We start from the raw sequence: 23,522 nt of genomic DNA, 5'->3' as shown, positions 1-23,522 counted from the left end.
CTCTCGTTTCAAACTGGCAGAGTCTGTGCGCTTGAAGTTGTGCCGGAGAAGCTGCCATCCGGGGTCGCTGGTTGGCAAAGATACTATAGGAGCAAGATGGATCACTCCGTTGAAATCGCCTATAGTGGAATGTAATACGCAAATGGTCCGCCATTTTAGTAGGCAAAACCCGCCGTTCGCTATGCATCTCGCAGTGTTTTGGGGGAACAGTATGTGTGATGATACCATTAAAATGCAGAATATATCTCATCTATCAATTCACAGACTTTTGTTATTTTTCTTTTCAAAAGTTTCTGCCTACCGAAATGGCGCCATGACATACTACGGTTTTTAGGGTCGAGTGGTCTATCTTGCTCTATTATCTTTGCTGGTACGTGACATCTGCTCTGGTCTGCTACGAGCTAGTACTACCCCTGAAGACTGCACTGCACTGTGGGCTTCGGCACCGTTCATCCGCTTGTGTGTGGGAAGGAACTGCAGATGCTGGTTTAAATCGTAGACACAAAATTTTGGAGTAACTCAGCGGGACAGGCAGCATCTCTGGAGAGAACGAATGGGTGACGTTTCGGGTCTGAAGAAGGGTCTCGTCCCGAAACGTCACCCATTCCTTCTCTCCAGAGACGCCGCCTGTCCCGCTGAGTTACTCCAGCACTATGTGTCTCCCTTCATTTATGTGACGCTTGTGTGTGGCGTCACGCCCAGGTGATGACGTCTAAACGTAGCCGTCAACGTCACAAAGCCTTCGGCGCGTCACGTCGGTGCTTCCCGCTCGTTCCGAGCGTCACGTGCTCGGCGATGCCCTCGCGCCCGGCCGCCGGCTCCAACCGCAAGCTCCGCGCGCGTCTGTCCAACCGTCGTCGTCGTCGCCAGCCATGGCCACTTCGGGGTACAACTTTGACTTTTCTTCTTTTGTCAAAGACCTCCTGGCCGGGGGCATTGCCGCCGCAATCTCCAAGACGATAGTGGCGCCGATCGAGCGGGTAAAGTTGCTGCTGCAGGTCCAAGCCTCCAGCAAGCAGATCACCGTCGACAAACAGTACAAGGGCATCATCGACTGTGTCGTCCGCATCCCCAAAGAGCAGGGTGAGCGCAGGAAAGCCGTCGCACTCTTTCCATTTCGTAGCATTTTCACGTTGTGGCTTAGTCCGTCTGCGTTCAAACGCCAGCCCCGGCCTTGATTTGAGGCGTTTACCGTGTTTGAATGTCCGCTCCAAGCCCGCCCGGGATCGGTTTAGCCCCCCAGCACGTGGCCGCCGCCTGTCCAAGTAAAAGATAGTTTCCGTGTTTTTTCAAACAAAACATATTATCTCTTATTTATCAGCATTGTCGTTTATTTGTCCTTTTTACGTATTTATTAAATTCTACAGATTTGTTACAGTCTTCCTCACAAGAAAATAGGACCAGAGATCTACTTGTCCCTTCAAGCCTGTTGTGTGATTCAATGACTGTGATCATGTACTGATCAACCTCAGGCCTCAGATATCTCAAAAAGCTGGAGTAACTCAGCGGGTCTGGCAGCATCTCAAGAGAAAAGGAGTGGGTGACGTTTCCGGTCGAGACCCTTCAGACTGATGTCAGGGGAGAGGGCAGGACAAAGAAAGGATGTATAAGAAAATAACTGCAGATGCTGGTACAAATCGATTTATTCACAAAAAGGAGGATGTAGTTGGAGACTGGAAGATAGTGGGAGAACTGGGAAGAAGGAGGGGAAAGAGAGAAATCAATGTTCATACCGCTGGGGTGTAAGCTGCCCAAGTGAAATATGAGGTGCTGTTCCTCCAATTTGCAGTGGGCCTCACTAATGTCTTGTAACATAATGTCCCAACTTTTATTCTCAATTCCCTGACTGATGAAGGCCAGTGTGCTAAATGCCTCTTCACCACCTAATTATCTGTGACTCTACTTTCAGGGAACTATATACTTGTACTACTAGATCCCTCTGTTCTACAATGTTCTCCAGGGTCCTACCATTCACCGTGAAAGTCCTGCCCTGGTTTGACTTCCCAAATTACAACAACTCGCACTGATCTGAATTTAACTCCGTTTCCCATTCCTCAGCCCACTTGCCCAGCTAATCAAGATCCCACTGTAATTCATGATGACCATCATCATTGTCTATTATACCACCTATTTTAGTGCCATCTGCAAACTTACTAATCACCTTACACATTCTCTTCCAAATTGTTGATTTTGATGGCAAATAGCAGTGGCCCTGAGGTCACAGACCTTCAATCTGACAAACAACCTTCCACTATCAAGCCAATACTATATCCAGTTAACTAGCTCCCCCTGGATCCCATTCGCTCAAACGTTCCAGAGCAGCTCCATGCAGAATATTATCAAAGGCCTTTGTTAAGTCTATGTAGAGACTACTTCTACGGCCTTGCCCTCATCAATCTTCATGGTTATTTAATTAAAAAACAATCAAATAGGTGATCTCCCACACTCAAAATCAGAATCCTCTCCAGTAATTTGCCTCCCAAGATGTTTGGCTTACTGGTCTATAGTTCCCAGCTTTTTCTTTGCAGCACTTTTTAAATATAGGTACAACATACGCCATCATCCTGCCTTCCAGTACCTCACCCGTGGCTAACAATGATTCATATATCCCAGCCAGGGCTCCCACAATTTCATCTCTAGCTTTCCACGGTGTCCTTGGATAGATCTGATCAGGCCCTGGAAATTTATCTACCTTCATATGCTTTAGGACATCCAGCACCTCCTTGACTTTAATATGGACTGTCCTCAAGATATCGCCATTAACTTTTTAAGTTCCCTTCTCGTGGTAAAAGCACAGGAGAAATTCATTTATGACTGCCCATCTCCTGCAGCTCCACGCATAGATGAAAACTTTGGTTTCAGGGGGCCTATTCTCTCTAGTTACCTTTTTGCGCTGAATATATTTATAAAATCTCTTTGGATTCTCGCTTTTCCATCAGCCTTGCAATTGACGATTGTGATATTTGTGGAGTTTTAACAAACATAATCATGGTGATATAACACTTTTTCAAACAATTAAATTGTGTTAAAACAATTTCTAGGCCGAAAACAAAACATGATCATAAATATATAAAGAGGCAAATCAGTGGTGAAATTAATCAGAATTATAGATTACTAGAGCAAGTGGACCCGTTGGGTCCAAACCTCTCCTGCATTGGTGCAGCAGCCCCTCCTCCCCTTCACCCATCCCCTTCACCCCTCCCCTGTCCCCCCCCACCAACTACCCCATTCCCTTCACCTCTCCCCCCACCCACTCCCCCATCCCCATCCCTCCCCCGATCCCCCCTCCCTTCAACCATCCCTGCCATCCCCCCCTCCACTCTCCCCCCACCCCTCTCCCCCCTCGGCCCAACCGTGGAGCCGTTGCCGGGCGGGGAGTGCCCCAGTGAGCGTCTCCTGCAGCCCGACTGCAATCTGCGGCGGGGAACGCTGGCGATGGCATGGACCCATTGCTGGGTGGGGAGCGTCTCCCGGGGCCGTGGGTGGGTGAGAGTGGACAGGGAGAAGGCACTGACCTCGGTCCCATTTCTCCTGCTGCGATTGGCGGGGACGGCCATCTTGTTGGACCCTCTACCACCGCCTCTGCGGCGTGCTGCAGCATGGGAGGAAGGCCAGACGCGGGGCACGCTGGTCCTCCCAGGGGGCGTGGGGATAGTGCATTTATTAAAGTTTATTAGGTGAATTGTGTTTAAAAAGTAACAAAAGTGGGTTTATTCACACCACAGGGGAATGGTGAGTAGGGTGGGCCTAAAATTGTCGTGCTGTCAGGGAGAGAGAGACAGAGAGTAAGAGAGAGGAGAGAGGGAGGGAGAGGGAGAGGGGGGAGAGAGAGGGGGAGGGGGGAAGAGAGAGGGGGAGAGAGAGAGGGGGAGAGGGAGAGAGAGAGTGTTCCACAGAAGTTCATATTATTGATGAAACTGTTTTAATGAAGCAGTTCATTTATCCGCTAAGGCCACGAGACCTCAATACAAAATTCTGCAGCCTGCTTCTTTGAGATTGATATGTAGGAATGCTCATTACTGCCATTATGTAAGGACTTTGTTCTCTATTTAACCATTTAAATAATTATAAAAAGTTATGCAGACTTACATGTATAAAAAACCCATACACTTCTCTGATTTTCCTAAAATATTTTGCAGTAATATAATCCTTATTGTTAGCATTGCATAATTATAATAACCAACATGTACACAGCAAGCATTCACAAATAGCAATGTAGTAAAGACCAGATAATCTTCAGCAATTTTTTTCAAGGGATAAATATTTGCCACGGTACCAGTGGCAATTTTAACATCCACCCAATAGGGCAGATGTTTACCTAAATAAAAAAACACCAAATTGAATAGCCCAGAATTCACACATGCTGCTCTTAAAATACCAGCCTGGAGTTGGATTTTTTTTTAAACAAGAAAAATCCTATTAATTGAACCAATTAATCCAACTAATTGAACTACAGAAATTTGCTGCTTTATTTTACTATTTTTATGTCAATTTTATTTGTTAATATTTGAAGACATTTATATATGTTCTGTCTTTTTAGGATTTTTGAGTTTTTGGCGTGGAAACTTAGCAAATGTGATTCGATATTTCCCAACTCAGGCTCTGAATTTTGCCTTCAAAGACAAATATAAGCAATTGTTTATGGCAGGAATTGACAAAGAAAAACAGGTATACCGTCGATGTCGGCACGGGTATAAACAACTGCAATATTAGTTTGTTTTAACTCCAGTCTTCAGTGAAATAATAGAACAATGGTTAGATATGTGGATAAGGGGAGAACCTATGTGGATAAGGGGAAAACTAATATATTTTATTTGAGTCCATGATCCCAAAAGGGAGTTACATCCACAGCAAGATTGTTGCAATGTACTATACACCATGAAGTGACGGAATTGTGAACTACAGGGCCAAGAAATTTAAAAAAAATTCTTGGTGATAAAGAAAAATGGAGAGAAAAGATTATCGTAAATGGATCTATTGTGAGAAATTGGGAACATGTTTCCTGCCATGTCTCCAACATTGGGAACATGTTTCCTGCCTCTAACGCACATGTGTCAAACTCAAGGCCCGCGGGCCGAATCCGGCCCGCCACGTCATTTTATGTGGCCCGTGAGAGCTTAATTGTCATTGGTCGAATATCTTTTAAGTTACAGACATTTTAAACTTTAAGTTTCATTTCTAAACACATTTTTTAAAGTGTTGTGCGTCTGAGGGCACGGCCTCTCCCCGCTCTCCCACACCCAGAGGACACTGTCTCCCGAGCAGGAGGGAGATGGTCGGACTGATGGTCCGCTCATCCGTCCCTTCAACCCACGCCACGGCGTCCTCGAGTCCCCCCTCCCGCCCGGGTCCAGCACCGTTACCGCACACAGGCTGCAGCCCAGCGGGCAGCTTCTCCTCCTCCTTCAGCGGCCGCTTCCACAGATGGCGGCATCGACGAGGGCCGCTGCCACCGACGACCCGTCGCAACTTCACAAAGATGGCGGCCTCCTCACGTCCCGCCATCTTGTGCGCGCCTCCCACTGCTCCTCTCTCCCCTCCCGACGCTCCCAGACCGCCGCCGCCCGCCTCGAGTAGTCCCACCTCCGCCGCCCGTCTCGAGTAGTCCCACCTCCGCTGCCCGACTCGAGTAGTCCGACCTCCCTCCTTCTCCCTGCACGCTCAGTAAGTGCCTTTCGCCGCCAACGGCTCCACGGAGGGGAGTGGACGTGGGGGCCGAGTGGGTGGAGGGAAGGGTGGGGGGGAGGAGAGAGTGGGGGAAAGGGGGTGGTGGGGAAAGGGAGGGAGTGAGAGTGGGTGAGGAGAGAGTAGGGGGAGAGTGGGACTGGGGAGGGGGGACAGCAGAGGTGGGGGGTGGTTGGGGAAGAGAGAGTGGGGGTGGGGGAAGGGGAACAGTGGGGGTCAGAGAAGAGGGGAGAATGGGGGGAGGGGAGGGTGGGAGAGCAGAGAGTGGGTGGGAGGGAGAATAGGAAGGGGGAGTGGGGGGGAAGGGGGACAGTGGGGGTCAGGGAAGAGTGGGGGAGGAAAGGGGGAGAAGGTGGGTGGGGGGAAGGGGTCAGTGAAAGGGGAGGAGGGGGTGGGGGATGAGAGAGGAGGTGTGGGGGAAGGGGGTGGCGGTGGGGGGGAAGAAAGTGGGGGAAGGGACAGTGGGGGTGGGGAAGAGGGGACGGGGTGGGGAGGGGCAGTGAGAATGGGGGTGGGGCGAGTGTGGGGAGGGGGGGAGAGAGAGTAGGGCTGGGGGAGGAGAGAGTGGGGGAAAGGGGGGTGGTGGGGAAAGGGGTGGGGAGAGTGCGGGTGGGAGGGAGAGGGACTGGGGAGGAGGAGGGGTGGGGGGAAGAAGACAGTAGGGGAGGGGGGTGGTGGTGGGAGGTTGAGAGAGTGGAGGAGGAGGGACAGTGGGGGTCGGGAGAGGAGCGTGGGGGAGGGAGGAAAAGGTGGGTGAGGGGGAAGGGGACAGTGAGATTGAAAGGAGGGTAAGGGTGGGGGAGGAGAGAGGAAGTGGGGGGAAGGGTGGTGGTGGGGGGAAGATAGTGGGGGGAAGGGGGAGAGTGGGGGGGAGGGGGACGGTGAGAATGCAGGTGGGGTGGGTGGGTGGAGGAGAGGGTAGGGGTGGGAGAGGGGTGAGGGAAGGAGAGAGTGGGGAGGCGGGGGTGGGTGAGGGGTGGAGGAGAGTGAGAGTGGGGCTGGGGAGGAGAGAATGTGGGGGGGGGGGGGGGAGAGAGTGGGGGAAAAGGGAGGCCAGTTACAACCGACCCTTTGAGGGCAATCATAATGCTGATGTGGCCCGGGGTGAAAATGAGTTTGACACCCCTGCTCTAACGTGTCCAATCCCTTCATAATCTTATATGTTTCAATAAGATCCCCTCTCATCCCTTTTAAATTCTAACGTATACAAGCCTGGTCCCTCCAGTCTTTCAACATACGACAGTCCCCCCCATTCTGGGAATTAACCTAGTGAACCTACGCTGCATGCCCTCAATAGCAAGAATGTCCTTCCTCAAATTTGGAGACCAAAACTGCACACAGTACTCCAGGTGCGGTCTCATTAGGGCCCTGTACAACTGCAAAAGGACCTCTGCTCCTATACTCAACTCCTCTTGTCATAAAGGCCAACATGCCAATAGCTTTCTTCACTGCCTGCAAGCTAACTTTAAGTGACTGATGAACAAGGACACCCAAATCTCTTTGTACTTCCCCATTTCCTAACTTGACACCATTCAGATAATAACCTGCCTTCCTGTTCTTACCACCAAAGTGGATAACTTCACATTTATTCACATTAAACTGCATCTGCCCACTCACACAACCTGTCCAAGTCACCCTGCATCGTCACAGCAAACTCCTCACAGTTCTCACTGCCACCCAGCTTTGTGTCATCCTCAAATTTGCTAATGTTACTTTTAATCCCTTCATCTAAGTCATTAATGTATATTGTAAATAGCTGCAGTCCTAGACCGAGCCTTGCGGTACTCCACTAGTCACTGCCTGCCATTCTGAAAGGGACCCGTTAATCCCTACTCTTTGTTTCCTGTCTGCCAACCAATTTTCTATCCATGTCAGCACCCTACCCCCAATACCATCTTCTATCTATCTATATATCTATATAGTACTAAAACTCTCTGTCCATGTGCATGTGCACACCATAACTTTGGTGCTTCGCACAGCCAATACGGTACACCATAGCTCCACAATCTTTGCACCACGTTACTCACCATTATCCTGGGCATAATCTCTAACAACTCCCTTTCAAATTGAAGCTACATTTTTAAAGCTACAAACATTTCAAAGTTTAAAAATGTACTTTCTAACCCATTTCCTGAAACTCCTCAGCATATGACGTCACAATGCTCCACGTTCGACTTCATTTGCTCCTCACTCGCCAAAACAATACGGTTGCCGGCAGCGCTGCCCGCCCGCGCTCACTCGTTCCCTCTCCCCTCGCCTCTCCCCTCACCTCGCACTGATAAGTGCCTTTCGCAGCCAACGGCTCCAAGGAGGGGATTGGCGGCTGAGTGGGTGGAGGGGAGGGTAGAGGGAGGGTGGGGGCAGGGGGGGTGAGGGTAGGATGGGGGTGGGGGAGAGGGGGTTGTGGGGAAGGGGGACTAGGGGCAGGAGAGAGTGGGTGTGGGGAGGAGGTGGGGGTCAGGAGGGAATAGGGAGGGAATGGGGGTGGAGGCAGGGCTGGGGGCAGGGGAGGGATAAGGGGGTGGGGTAGGGGGGATGGAGTGGGGGGAGGGTGCTACACCAATACAGGAGAGGCTTTGAGTCCAGGGCTCACTCAGTGACGACACCCTCTCCCCTTCCCTGTTCCCCCTCTACGAGGAATGTCAGTGACGACACCCTCTCCCCTTCCCTGTTCCCCCTCTATGAGGAACGGGGTCCACTTGGTCTAGTGTGCTCTAATCTTGCCCACTAATCTCCTATGTGGGACCTTATCAAAGGCTTTCTGAAAGTCCAGGTACACTACATCCACTGGCTCTCCCTTATCCATTTTCCTAGTTACATCCTCAAAAAATTCAAGAAGATTAGTCAAGCATGATTTCCCTTCGTAAATCCATGCCGACTCGGAACGATCCTGTTACTGCTATCCAAATGTTCCGCAATTTCTTCTTTTATAATTGACTCCAGCATTTTCCCCACCACTGATGTCAGGCTAACTGGTCTATAATATCCCGTTTTCTCTCTCCTTCCTTTCTTAAAAAGTGGGATAACATTAGCTACAGGAACTGATCCTGAATCTATAGAACATTGGAAAATGATCACCAATGCATCCATGATTTCTAGAGCCACTTCCTTAAGTACCCTGGGATGCAGACCATCAGGCCCTGGGGATTTATCAGCCTTCAGTCCCATCAGTCTACCCAACAACATTTCCTGCCGAACGTGAATTTCCTTCAGTTTGTCCGTCACCCTAGGGCCTCTGTCCACTAGTACATCTGGGAAATTGTTGGTGTCTTCCTTAGTGAAGACAGATCCAAAGTGCCTGTTCAACTTGTCTGCCATTTCCTTGTTCCCCATAATAAATTCACCTGGTTCTGTCTTTAAGGGACCCACATTTGTCTTAACTATTTTTTTCCTCTTCACATACCTAAAGAAGCTTTTACTATCCTCCTTTATATTCTTGGCTAGATTACCTTCATATCTCATATTTTCTCCCCGTATTGCCTTTGTAGTTATCTTCTGTTGCTCTTTAAAAGAGTCCCAATCCTCTGGCTTCCCGCTTATCTTTGCTATGTTATTCTTCTTCCCCTTTATTTTTATACTGTCCTTGAATTCCCTTGTCAGCCACAGTTGCCTCTTACTCCCCTTAGAATCTTTTTTCCTCTTTGGAATGAACTGATCCTGCACCTTCTGTATTATTCCCAGAAATACCTGCCATTGTTGTTCCACTGTCTTCCCTGCTAGGGTATCTTCCCAGTCAACTCTGGCCAGCTCCTCCCTCATGCCTCCATAGTCCCCCTTGCTCAACTGCAATACTGACACTTTCGATTTTCCTGTCTCCCTCTCAAATTGTAGATTAAAACTGATCATATTATGATCACTACCTCCTAATGGCTCTTTTACCTTGAGTTCCCTTATCAAATCCAGTTCATTACACAACACTAAATCCAGAATTGCCTTCTCCCTGGTAGGCTCCAGTACAAGCTGCTCTAAGAATCCATCTCGGAGGCACTCCACAAATTCCCTTTCTTGTGGAGTGCCTCCAAGCTGATTTTCCCAGTCTACTTGCATGTTGAAATCTCTCATAACCACTGTAGCATTACCTTTGCAACATGCCAATTTTAACTTGATTCAACTTGCACCCTATATCTAGGCTACTGTTTGGGGGGCTGTAGATAACTCCCATTAGGGTATTTTTACCCTTACAATTCCTCAGTTCTGTCCATACAGATTCTACATCTCCTGATTCTATGTCACCCCTTGCAAGGGACTGAATATGATTCCTTACCAACAGAGCGACCCCACCCCCTCTGCCCACCTGTCTGTCTTTTCGATAGGTCGTATACCCCTGAATATTCAGCTCCCAGCCCTGGTCCTCTTGCAGCCATGTCTCTGTGATTCCCACAACATCATAATTGCCAATATCTAACTGAGCCTCAAGCTCATCCACTTTATTTTTTATACTTTGCGCATTCAAATACAACACTTTAACCTCGGTATTCACCTCCCCCTCACACCGGTCACTATTGGCCCTGACCTTACTCTCTTATCACTTCTCAAACTTAACTTTCCATTAATTCGGGAATCTATTGCAACTTTTCCTGTAATCACTTCCCCTTTAACTCCCTCTTTATATTCTCAATTTGTCAACCCCTCCCCCCCACTATTTAGTTTAAACCCACATGTGTAGCACTAGCGAGCCTGCCTGCCAGAACGCTGGTCCCTCTCCAGTTAAGTAACCCATCCCTTTTGTACAGGTCACCCCTACCCCAGAAGAGATCCCAATGGTCTATAAATCTAAATCCCTGCTCCCTGCACCAGCCTCAGCCATACATTCATATCCCCTATCTCCCTGTTCCTACCCTCACCAGCACGAGGTACAGGAAGCAATCTAGAGGTAACCACCCTAGAAGTCGTGCTCTTAACGGTTGTTGAAATTGAATCTTTGTGTAGATGTAAGTAAATATGTTTATGTTGAGCTTAAATATTCGGAAGGATGAAAATGTTTTTCATTTCAGTTTGGAAAATGGTTTTTAGCAAACTTAGCGTCTGGAGGAGCTGCGGGTGCAACATCCCTGTGTTTTGTATATCCACTGGATTTTGCGCGAACACGTTTGGCAGTTGACATCGGCCACGGTAATGCCATGGAGGAAATTACTTCACATCATGCAATCAGTACTCACACCACAAAAAATAGTGCTAAAGACCTGAGAACTATGAGTTGAAGAGAAGGCTCTTGAGGAGGGCATTGAAATAATTAGAACTGTGAAGATTTAAGTGAGTGATACTAGAGGGAAACAATGTCGAGGAGGTCAAAAAAGTTATTTCAGGAAATATTGACAACATTGACAGCAGCTGGGTCAATACATTGATTTAAATGAAGGCAGCCCCGTTGATTTGAATAACTAAGGAGAAGCATTGAATTATTTGCTCAACCATATCAGAGTCAAAATTAAAATTTTGAAAATTCACCAAGTTCATCGTCATAGAAATTATAATTAGAACACAGGAAAAGGAGAAACGGGTATGCTATACAGCCACTTAAACTTGCCCCAACATTCAGTAAAACCATGACTGATTCCTCATTGCAACTTGGAGCACATCAAGTCCATGTCAGCTTCTTGTAGAACAATTTCGTAAGTTTTATTCCCTTTCTAGTTCCCTTTCGCCATAAACTTTAACATTTCTTAATCATAATATTTCCTTTTATTTTGCCACCTACGCCAGCTGGTAACATTGTTAACCTAGTGGCACATCTTTGGGGTATGTGGTGAAACTAGAATACCCTGTACAATCTTGGAGAAAATTGCAATCTTCACATAGACAGCACCAGCCAGGTCAGATTGAACCTAAGTCCATGGATACATGGGGCAGGAGCACTAAATGCTGTGCTCCCATGCTGCCCCATAATGACTGTTTTGGAATCCACCTTTATATTCCTAATTCCCAGTCCAAAATTCTGTCTCAGCTCTGTATATATTCAACATCTGAACAGTTACTGCCCTCTTGTGGTGGAGAATACCAGAGATATATCTAAGATAGACACAAAGTGCTGAAGTAACTCAGTGGGTCAGGCAGCATCTCTGAAGAAAAACGATGGGTGATGGTTTTGGGTTGGGACCCTTCTACTGCAGGACTTCAGCACTTTGCTCACCAAGTGATCTTTGCGATGTTCCCCCCACTCCGTACCATTCACCGGAACCCCGGTTTCTATACTTCCTTAGAACTTTACTGGTTCTGTTTTCAGCACTTCCATTCACTGCGCTCACTATCTGTAACATTTTAAAATGGAATTAAAAATGTTATTAAAATAACATCTGATAGCCTGGAAAATTGGTTACTGTGGCACCACCTCTGAGCTATATTAGAGATTTCCTGTGTTATTTATGTTGTATAAATGTAGAGGACTCATTGCTCCATCATTATCAATGTACAATTATTCATTTGGGAAACAATCTGGAATCCACTTAACCGTATAAAAGAATTTTATGCATCATGTACCAAAAATGTTTTTTATTCTAGCTGGAATGTTTCTTGAAATTGTAGGTCCTAAGGATAGGCAATTTACAGGTCTTGCTGACTGCCTTGTGAAAGTTGCAAAACGAGATGGGCCTCGCGGTCTTTATCAAGGATTTGCTGTTTCAGTGAATGGCATCATTGTATATCGAGCTTCCTATTTCGGATGCTATGATACAATCAAGGTGATTTTTAAAATATTTAAGTTCAGAATGAGTGAAAAGTCTTTTTTTAATTTGTTTTATTCTCCTGTCAAGTATTGACACTTATATGATGATTTCCCTAGTCTGCAGATATTTTCAATTTGTTTTTCAGATTAATTGCGGTTCCTGGGTCCCAAGATAGCTAACTTAATTCTTAGCTGCCCAATTAAATTACTTCAATTTATCTCAGCCATGAATTTTTATCACATGAACTGTGATTTTGTTTTGATTGTTGAACAATATCAATTAAAAGACTGCCTAAAAATTAAGTTTTTAGGTGCTAACAATTTCAGTTCCAGACTGAAATCAATCCCAAAACATAATTTGGACCATTATAATGCATGTGACACCGATTGAATCTCTGGATTCTGTGTTTGTGTGGACATCATGTTGTAGTGGCCTGGACGTGGACAGAAATAGGCTGGACGCCAGGCAGGTTTTGAAAGTTCTTTAATGCAGGTTGTGAGCATCCACTCACAACGAATTCCACCGAAGGGATGAACACTCCCCAAAAAGCCCTGGGTAGAAACCCCATAGCCTGTGGGCAGTCCCTCGTCCCTGTCCGTCAAGTGCCGAGGGGACTGACCCTAGGAGTGGCCTAATATCCAGGGACCGCCACAGGACTCCCCCCCAAGAACCGGAGGTACGAAACGGACAGGAGGGCGCACGAGGCGACCAGCCTGGGAGCGCAGCACACCCGGTGCAGGAAGCGGCGGACAGGTGGAGGGGATGGAGCAGACACTGAAGGAGGTAACCTAGATGGAGGGCGACCTCACAGGCAGGGCCACGTGACCAGCACCGGCCGATCAATGTCAACATGCACTTGCTTCAGCCCCGCAACTAAAACGGTCTCAATCCGACCCCCCCATGTCCAGGACGAATGTGGACGAGCCATGTTGCATGACCCGGAAGGGGCCCTCATACGGCCGCTGGAGAGATGTCTGATGTCCCAGCGCAGGAAAACGAACTGGCAGTCCTCCAGAGCAGGAGGAGCGTGCGGTTGGAAGGACCCATGACGAGACGTGGGCACCGGGTGTCCGAAGGCTACTCCACTTGGCCTTGTGCCGGTGGGATGAACTCCCCGGGAACCGTCAACGGGGTCCCATACACCAACTCGGCGGAGGAGTAGGCCAAGTCTTCTTTGGGTGCGGTGCGGATCCCAAGCAAAACCCACGGCAGGGTGTCCACCCACTCTGGGTCAGTGAGCCGTGCCTTCAGGGCAGCCTTCAGCTGGCGGTGAAACCGTTCCACCAGGCCGTTTGCCTGTGGATGTTACCCCATAGTGTGGTGTAGGCGAACTCCCAGGAGGCGTGCTATGGCCGACCACAGTTCCGACGTAAACTGAGGCCCCCGGTCGGACGTTATGTCCAGCGGCACCCAGAACCGGGCGATCCAGTGTGCCGCCAAGGCCCGAGCGCAGGTGGCTGTCGAGGTGTCCGCCAGCGGAATAGCTTCAGGCCACCGCGTGAAGCGGTCTACCACGGTGAAGAGGTGGGTCATGCCCCTGGGATGGCCGAGGGACGCTGAACCCCTGCAGCGGCGCACGCATGTGTCGCTGGACCTTGGCGGTCTGGCATGGGATGCAGGTGCGTGCCCAATGTGCAACCTGCTTGCGCAGCCCGTGCCACATGAAACGGGAGGCTACGAGGGCCGTCGCCCGAATGGAGGGATGGGTAGGCCAGTGGAGACGTCACACAGCAGCGTTGCATCCCCAGGACCACAGACAATGCCCTCCAGCTGCAGGCCCGAAACTGCCGTGCTATGGGCAGCCGTTTCCTCATCCACCAGCTGTATGGCTGCCAGGGCGGAATAATCAATCCCATCGGCCGCTTGGAGAACGGCGTGGACCGCAGGTCTAGATAAGGCATGTCTCCGACACGTACGCCAACTGCCTCTGCTGCAGCGCAGACCACGGATCTGAAACCTTGGCAAATGCGAAGGTGAGCGGCTTGTGATCCGTAAAGGCAGTGAAGGGCCTCCTCTCCAGAAAGTACCAAAAAAGGCGTACGGCGAGGTACAGTGCGAGGAGCTCACGATCAAAAGCGCTGTAACGTCGTTGAGCGCCGCTGAGGTGCCTGCTGAAAAATTCGAGCTGCTCCAGCACCACCCCGACCGCCACCTCAGAAACGTCCACCGAGAGGGCGGTTGGGGTATCCTCCCTTGGATGGACAAGCATCGTGGCCCCGGCCAGGGCCTCCTTGGCATGCTCGAATGCCACTACTGCTTCATCGGACCATTCGACCATGAGGTGGACAAGCGGGTGCATGATTCCTGCTACCGCCGGTAAGAAGCGGTGATAAAAAGAATTCTTGGAGGCCTTTAACGGTGGTCGGACGGCGGAACCGGCAGACAGTATCTACCCTGGTCGGCAGAGGTACCACCCCTTGTGGGGTCACGCGGTGGCCGAGGAAGTCGATGGCCGTCACCCCGAAACGGCACTTGGACATGTTAACAGCCAACCCGTATGCGCTGAGGCGCTGACACAGTTGGCGGAAGTGGGTGCGGTGCTCCTGCCGCGAGCGGCTGGCCACGAGTACGTCATCCAAATACACGAATACAAAGTCCAGGCCACGGCACACACAGTCCATAAGCTGTTGGAAGGTCTGTGCGGCGTTCTTCAACCCGAACGGCATCCTCAAGAATTCAAACAGCCCGAACGGTGTAATAATGGCTGTCTTGGGGATGTCGTCGGGATGGACCGGAATTTGATTGTACCCGCTCACAAGGTCCACCTTGGAGAACACCGATGCTCCAGCCAGGTGGGCATTGAAGTCCTGGATGTGCGGGACCGGGTACCTGTCGGCGAAGGTCGCATCATTCAGGCGACGGTAGTCCCCACACGGGCGCCAGCCCCCATCCGCCTTGGGGACCATGTGGAGCCGTGCCGCCTAGGGGCTATCGGAGGGGCGCACGATACCCATCGACTCCATCCGGTGGAACTCCCATGCTAGACGGAGCTTGTCCGGTGCAAGACGCCGTGCACGGGCGGCCCGGTGGTAGGGATGTGGTGCTCCACCCCATGCTTGGGGCGGAGGAGCGGAATTGGGGTTCGATGATGTCCGGGAAATCCGCCAGGATGCGCACGTAAGTCGCATCCATGGACGACACGGGTCCAACGTGGAGGGAAGCCGGCTCCAGCGTGCTGGAGTGCACCAGGCGCTGCCACCTGACATCCATGAGCATTGAATGCGCTCGCAGGAAGTCGGCGCCCAGCAGCGGCTGGGAAACGTCGGCAATGACAACGACAAAAAACAGCTATGGCCGAAGTTGAGGGCAAGCGTGCGGACCCCATAAGTACTGATAGGGCTCCCGTTCAGCGCAGTGAGGAGAGGGCTGCGTTTGCCCGCACGGATGTCGGCGATGGATCTGGCCGGCCGCCGAAGGAACCCCTGACGGCCGGGAAGGCGGCACAAGGTGGGCGACATTACTTTGCTGCTTGTCCCCAGCGGCGGTGATAATAGCACCAGCCCCCTCTGCTGGTGTCCGGTGGTATAGGCGATGGTGCTGACAGGGCCGACCACCAGCGACCTCTAGTGGCCTCCAGCAGTATAGGAGGTGGTGCTGACTGGGCCGACCACCAGCGACCTCTACTGGCGTCGGAAGGAAATACCGGCGGGCCGTGCGGGGACAACGTGCCTGCGCCGGGGTGACCGATGGCGGCCGGATTTTGCAGCGGCGGTCGCCCTGTGACGCGGTCGACGGAGGCCCCGACCTGCTGTGCGCATCCTGACGCCGCTGAGACAACAGCCAGCGCTTCCAGTTCCTCCTGACAGGCCATCCACAGCTGGTCAGCGCGCTCGCCCAGCGCCTCCGTGTTGGTGAAGGGATCGCTGGCGAGTTCCAGGCGGATGTTGGCTGGGAGCTGCCGAAGGTAAGCAGGTAAGCATGTTTGAACAAGAAACAGGGCTCAATAAGGGTGAGCATGTCCTCCAGGAGGGCCGACGGCCGGCCGTCACCGAGGCCCTCCATACGCAGAATCCGAGTTGCCCGCTCGGAGTCTCTAAGGCCAAACCTCCTGATGAGCAGGGCCTTGAGACCCGCATATTTGTGAGCTGCCGAGGGGGGGGGGGCGCGGAGGTAAGGTTTAACTCGCTTTGCAGTCGCCTGGTCCAGAGCGCCGACGACGTAGAAATATTTGGTTTCATCCACCGTCACGCCCCGCACAGCAAACTGCCTCTGCCTGTTGGAACCAGACATCAGGCTCTTCGGTCTACAAAGTCGGGAGCTTTAGCGCGACGGCTTCGAGGTCGGCGGGACCGGGTTGTGCATTGCTCTAGTCCATAACGACGCGTGATGAACGTCGGGGTCACCAATGTAGTGTCCTGGACTTGGCCAGAAATAGGCTGGACACCAGGTTGGTTTTGAAAGTTCTTTAATGCAGGTTGTGAGCATCCACTCACAACGAGTTCCACCGAAAGGATGAACACTCCCCAAGAAGCCCTGGGTAGAAACCCCGTAGCCTGTGGGCAGTCACTCGTCCCTGTCCGTCAAGTGCCGAGGGGACTGACCCTAGGAGTGGCTTAATATCCAGGGACCGCCACAATGTGAACATTAATAAAGATTACTAGGCATGTTGTGATGACATTTGCTATTTGACACTGATACTGCAACATTAGATTACTTAATTATTGCTAGCATTGTAGAGTATATCATACAAGAAATCAGGCCTTACCGAAAGAAGCAGGCATGCTCATTCAAGACATGTCGGGGTGGCCGATAGCCAGCTTCAAAGATGAACCAAATTTTTAATCATTATTTAATTTTTGTTCTCTTTTCTATAATCAGTCATCAGAAAAAGTAAAATCTTCTAAGCCTCTTCAACATCCCTTTCCTCTATATCTGACCCTAGTCCCACTGCATAAAATTGGCGTAAGCTGTGGCTGTGCTGATTGCATATCCGCCAAGTGATTCCATGCTGTACATCTCTATGACACGAGGACACACTAACATCTGCATATTCCTCTCCAAGGCATGCATTATCCTGGTCACCATTTCTTCACTGTTGTACAATCTAAACCCTAGTATTTCTTATCCAAGTCTTGCAAGCATATTTTCACCCCGTTCAGAGCAGCAGTATATCATCTTGAGGGTGGTTTAATAATCTCATTATTCAAATGTGGAGAAAGGAAGAGGTTGAGTCATGCATATTTGGAGTAGGTAAATGTAGATCCTTTATTCACTTGCTGTTTTCTAGAGCTGAGCTTATATAGTTGGAAGCATCATATAAACATGTAATTACCTAAAGCGGTGAATGTAGTTAGAAATTTGATTTGTTGTTTGCATAATATTTCTAAATAAATCAGTAATTCCAATAATTCTTGAACATGCCCAGCATTTGAGGATCAATTGCTTAAACGTTAACAGTTGTAAATGTAGAGGGTATATTTTCTGGGGAATTGCCTGACGGTTAAAACATCCATTTAATTTCTCCGTTTTCACAGAGCAATCTGCCTTTCCTGTTAATGTGCCTTTCTGTGAGAAACATTAACTCATTATATTTCAGTTGTTTCTTGTTAAAATGATTCTTCTCTTTCCCACAGGGTGTGTTACCAGACCAAAAGAATACTAGTGTATTTGTGTCATTTATGATTGCTCAAGCAGTTACCACATTTTCTGGGATATTGTCTTATCCTTTTGATACTGTGAGAAGACGTTTGATGATGCAGGTCAGTAGCAAATTTTGAAGTATATTCTTTCATTCTCCAGAGCAGTTGTGCGTTGTGCAGAAGACTGGTTGACTCCCTTCTTTCTTCCTGCTCCCCCCCCCCCCCCCCAATCATTTGTGTTGATTAATATTAAATGGTAGTATTTAACTTGCGACCATTATAGTATAAGGAAATAGCAAATTTTTAATTTCAATGGAGAGAAACTTGTAACTTTGGATAACATCCCATAATGTCCAATATAACTTTAAGGCAAGTAATCATTTTTATCTATCACCCATTGCAACAGAATACACAGGCAGTGTCACTACAATATAGTTTCTATCTTTCACAGCTTTCAGCAATACAATGCCGTGAAATAGCCAATATTCATATTCGATATTCTAGTTTAAGTGGATCAATTTACAAAGTTGACTTTGTTATCTGTTGTGAATTCACACGGTTTAGGAACAGTTGTCAGAACCTTTAATGTTCCAAGAACATCTCAATAGACAATAGGTGCAGGAGTAGGCCATTCGGCCCTTCGAGCCAGCACCACCATTCAATGTGATCATGGCTGATCATTCTCAATCAGTACCCTGTTCCTGCCTTCTCCCCATACCCCCTGACTCCGCTATCCTTAAGAGCTCTATCTAGCTCTCTCTTGAATACATTCAGAGAATTGGCCTCCACTGCCTTCTGAGGAGAGAATTCCACAGATTTACAACTTTCTGACTGAAAAAGTTTTTCCTCGTCTCTGTTCTAAATGGCTTACTCCTTATTCTTAAACTGTGGCCCCTGGTTCTGGACTCCCCCAACATTGGGAACATGTTCCTGCCTCTAACGTGTCCAACCCCTTAATAATCTTATATGTTTCGATAAGATCCCCTCTCTTCCTTCTAAATTCCAGTGTGTACAAGCCTGGTCGCTCCAGTCTTTCAACATACGACAGTCCCGCCATTCTGGGAATTAACCTAGTAAACCTACGCTGCACGCCCTCAACAGCAAGAATATCCTTCCTCAAATTTGGAGACCAAAACTGCACACAGTACTCCAGGTGCGATCTCACTAGGGCCCTATACAACTGCAGAAGGACCTCTTTGCTCCTATACTCAACTCCTCTTGTTATGAAGGCCAACATTCCATTGGCTTTCTTCACTGCCTGTTGTACCTGCATGCTTCCTTTCAGTGATTGATGCACCAGGACACCCAGATCTCGTTGTGTGTCCCCTTTTCCTAGCTTGACACCATTCAGATAATAGTCTACCTTCCTATTCTTACCACCAGAGTGGATAACCTCACACTTATCCTCATTAAACTGCATCTGCCATGCATCCGCCCACTCACACAACCTGTCCAAGTCACCCTGCAACCTCATAGCATCTTCCTCACAGTTCACACTACCACCCAGGTTTGTATCATCTGCAAATTTGCTAATGGTACTTTTAATCCCTTCATCGTCCTTGCTCCTGCTCTCCCAACCTTTACTGACTGACTGCTAGCGTCCCTTTGGTGCTCTTTTTAAACTTCAACTAACACTTACTTGCTTTCAGCCAACGGTCGTCCTTGCTCCTGCTCTCCCGACCTTTACTTTACTGATCTCTACAATATTTCAATGGAAATGATTCCTTAGGCGGCACGGTAGCGCAGCGGTAGAGTTGCTGCTTTACAGCGAATGCAGCGCCGGAGACTCAGGTTCGATCCTGACTACGGGTGCTGCACTGTAAGGAGTTTGTACGTTCTCCCCGTGACCTGCGTGGGTTTTCTCCGAGATCTTCGGTTTCCTCCCACACTCCAAAGACGTACAGGTATGTAGGTTAATTGGCTGGGTAAATGTAAAAAATTGTCCCTAGTGGGTGTAGGATAGTGTTAATGTACGGGGATCGCTGGGCGGCACGGACTTGGAGGGCCGAAAAGGCCTGTTTCCGGCTGTAAATATATGATATGATATACAAAAAACCCATAAATGTGACAGAAAATCTAAATTGTTATGAAAATCTTTTAAGAATACCAGCATTGCTTGAAGTTGAATATGTACATGCCACGAACTAGAACTCAGCCAGTGCAGTGATAGTGTACACTGGCAATTAATGATTAGCTTTTTGCAGTTCAAAACATACTCAAAAGGAACAATAGAAATGTGTAATGGAAAGCTACCTAATTCCAGCAAGATTTAATTGGAATGGATAAATATGTCAGATTGCCCTAATGTATAGCCATGGAAATAGAAGTTATTTTGCACTTTACATATCTCCTCCAGATTGGAGTAGTTCTAAAGAGAGAGGTTCTCTTTACATATTTATGTTATCTTTTCTGAGTAATTTACTGTGAACCATGGGCAGTTTATTATATATTTTTTTAAACAAGGAGCTCCCTCAAAGTAAATATGGATAAATTGTAAAAATTGAAGCTGCACCATTTCTACACACATATGAATTGGGAGTAGGAGTCAGGCATGTGAATTTTCCGCGGATTTCACTTTATTTTAAATCCATTTTGCATGGTTTCCGCGTTTTTCACTTTGCCAAATAAACGGAGAAATCGGATCGAAAAATAGAAAGGAGAAAAATGTGTAAACTTGTAATGAACACTAGGGTTCTGCTAAAGGTCGCCAGGGGTTCTGCGAGAAATCCCCCCCCCCTCCCCCTGCGCCCTGGAAGTCTCCCCAAAAATGTGGCACCTAGGCTGGGCAAGGCAGCCAATCTCAACCTCATCGGGACTTCCACGGCCGATCAGTGGGTTGAATTTGCAACCTGTGGCCGGGTTTCTGGAACTCCAGCCCAGCTGGAGCCAGCAAATCTATCCCCATAGCCAACTTCCTTTGCCTGCTGGATAAACCAGCAAAGCTCTGGAACCAAGAGTGCCAGAAAATCAGTGGTGGAGCTGTAATGAGTAAATATTAAATTTAAGTGCAAGATTATATATTTAAATTATTTAAGACAGGGTTAAAATATAAAACACAGCAGAAAAGCCAATTACCACCTTTTTGGGCTGATTATCAATTAATGTGCAAATTTACTTCAAAATGTCATTAGTGTACATATTCACATCATTTTGTAATGTCTGTTTTTACTTTGAAATGCACTAAAAGAGGCTTGAAACTGGTAATTTTGTGTGTAGATTTTCAAAAACGTTCCTATTTTGTGACTCCCGTTGTACGTTCGGCTCTTTTCCTCTTTTTTTACCTCACTCACATGCCTGAGGAGTAGACCCCTTAACTCTACCCCATCTTGTCTAATCTGATTGTAATCTCAACTGTGCATTCCTGCCTACGGCAAATCATTTTCATCTATGAAGAAAAATTAGGTACCACCTATATTCTCTCAGCTCTCTCCTATATCCCCATAACACCTGTCAAATCCAGAAATTGGCCAACCAGATTTTTCAGCAGGTGCACATTGTTTATTATCAATAAACAGAGGGGCTTTTAGTGGGAAATTGTACCAAAAAGAGAACTATGTAAAAGCTCCAACTTCTATTCACCACCTAGGGAATACTTGAACACTTAGCGTTCACTAATGGATCACATTTTATTTTACATCAGCTTGAACACTTTTTTATTTGTAATGGCATACAACATGCCCCCCCTGCACCATGTCCCCCTGTAAGATATACAATTTCTGCCAGTTAAGGGTTTCTTTTAAAAATTACGAATTCAATCTTAAATTGAGTGACCTGTGTTTTGTTCACAACAAACCACTTTATATAGATTAAATTCATTAAGTAATGTACATATAACATGAAAGAATAATTATAACAACAATGAAAAACACTACTTGTCCCTCAGAGTTTCATCCTGCAAGTAAATACGGCACGGTCTCTCTTCCTCCTGTTGACTGAAACTTCTCTTGGTTCCTCTGCCTGTCTGTCTCTCTTTGTGACTATTATTTTCTCTTTTACAGTGATGTTTCCCAAAACATCTTATCTTTTTGTCATTATGAAAAAACATTTTCATTTTATTTGTTACTAGCCTTGTTCCTTTTCCAAATTAAGCTATTCTTTATGTCATAAGGAATAGGAGTAGAATTAGGCCATTCAGCCCATCTTCTATACCGCCATTCAATCATCACTGATCTTTCTCTCGCTCCTAACCCAATTCTTCTGCCTTCTCCCCATAACCTCTGACACCTGTACTAATCAAGAATCTATGTCTGCCTTAAAAAATATCCACTGACTTGGCCTCCACAGCATTTTGTGGCAAAGAATTCCACAGATTCACCACCCTCTCACTAAAGAAACCTTTCCTCATTTCCTTCCTAAAAGAACGTCCTTTAATTCTGAAGCTATAACCTCCAGCCCTGGACTCTCCTACGAGTGGAAACATCCTCTCCACATCCACTCTATCCTAGCCTTTCACTATTCTGCATGTTTCAATGAGGTTCCCCCCCCCCCTCATTCTTCTAAACTCCAGCGATTACAGGCCTAGTGCCGAGAAATGCTCATCATAGGTGAACTTACTCATTCAGTGTTTGAATGTTTCAATTCCCTTCTTTATCCCTCCTTAATGAGTGCATCTATCTATATACAATACAATACAATACAATATATCTTTATTGTCATTGTACCCAGGGGTACAACGAGATTGGGAATGCGCCTCCCATACGATGCAATAATTTAAGTAATTAACAGCAACCCAACGAAACAAAACAATTGTAACAGTTTTTAGACAGGGTAAAGTGCAAGTTGATCTATGCGTTGTGGCCGCCATCCGGCTCAGCAGGACCGGTTCATAGCAGCTATGGCCCTGGGGATGAAGCTGTTCCTGAGTCTGGAGGTGCGGGCGTAGAAGGCCTTGTATCGTCTGCCCGATGGAAGGAGTTCGAACAGACTGTTGCAGGGGTGTGAAGAGTCTTTGTGGATGCTGGTGGCTTTTCTGAGGCATCGTGTGTTGTAGATGCCCTCCAAGTCTGGTAGCTGTGTTCCGATGGCCCTCTGAGCTCTATGGACTACCCGCTGTAGAGCTTTCCTTTCTGCCTCCGTGCAGCTGAGGTACCACACAGGGATGCCATGCGTTAGGATGCTCTCTATGGTGCAGCGGTAGAAGGTCATCAGCAGCTGTTGGGGTAGACCAGACTTTTTCAGTGTTCTTAAGTAGAACAGTCTTTGTTGTGCCTTCTTGACCAGCGCAGCAGTGTTATTGGACCATGTTAGGTCCTCCGAAATGTGAGTGCCCAGAAACTTGAAGCTGGACACTCTCTCCACACTGTCCCCGTTGATAGAGATCGGGGCATATTCCCCGTTATGTGACCTACGGAAGTTGATGATCAGCTCCTTGGTCTTGGTGGTATTTAGGGACAGGTTGTTATCCGAGCACCAGTCCGCCAGGTTCTGCACCTCCGCTCTATAGTTTGTTTCGTCCCCGTTGGTGATAAGCCCGATCACCGTTGTGTCGTCTGCAAACTTGACAATAGTGTTGGTGTCGAATGCAGGAACACAGTCGTGTGTGAAGAGGGAGTAGAGCATGGGGCTCAGAACACAGCCCTGTGGTGTGCCGGTATTA

General features: G+C 48.1%; 1 protein-coding gene across 1 annotated transcript in view; it reads left to right on the top strand.

Moving 5' to 3' along the window:
- The first annotated feature begins 872 nt into the window (after window positions 1–872).
- LOC144600405 (ADP/ATP translocase 4-like) overlaps window positions 873–23,522 on the top strand; it is a 31,585-nt gene continuing 8,935 nt past the window's right edge. The window contains exons 1-5 of the mRNA XM_078412000.1: window positions 873–1,083; window positions 4,541–4,668; window positions 10,680–10,797; window positions 12,208–12,362; window positions 17,921–18,046. Coding sequence (XP_078268126.1) covers window positions 873–1,083; window positions 4,541–4,668; window positions 10,680–10,797; window positions 12,208–12,362; window positions 17,921–18,046 — 738 coding nt within the window. The remainder of the gene's footprint in view (window positions 1,084–4,540; window positions 4,669–10,679; window positions 10,798–12,207; window positions 12,363–17,920; window positions 18,047–23,522) is intronic.

Source organism: Rhinoraja longicauda, chromosome 1, assembly GCF_053455715.1.
Source record: "Rhinoraja longicauda isolate Sanriku21f chromosome 1, sRhiLon1.1, whole genome shotgun sequence".
Classification (NCBI taxonomy): domain Eukaryota; kingdom Metazoa; phylum Chordata; class Chondrichthyes; order Rajiformes; family Arhynchobatidae; genus Rhinoraja; species Rhinoraja longicauda.
Note: the sequence above shows the minus strand (reverse complement) of the source record. Positions and strands in the feature narration are given on the sequence as shown.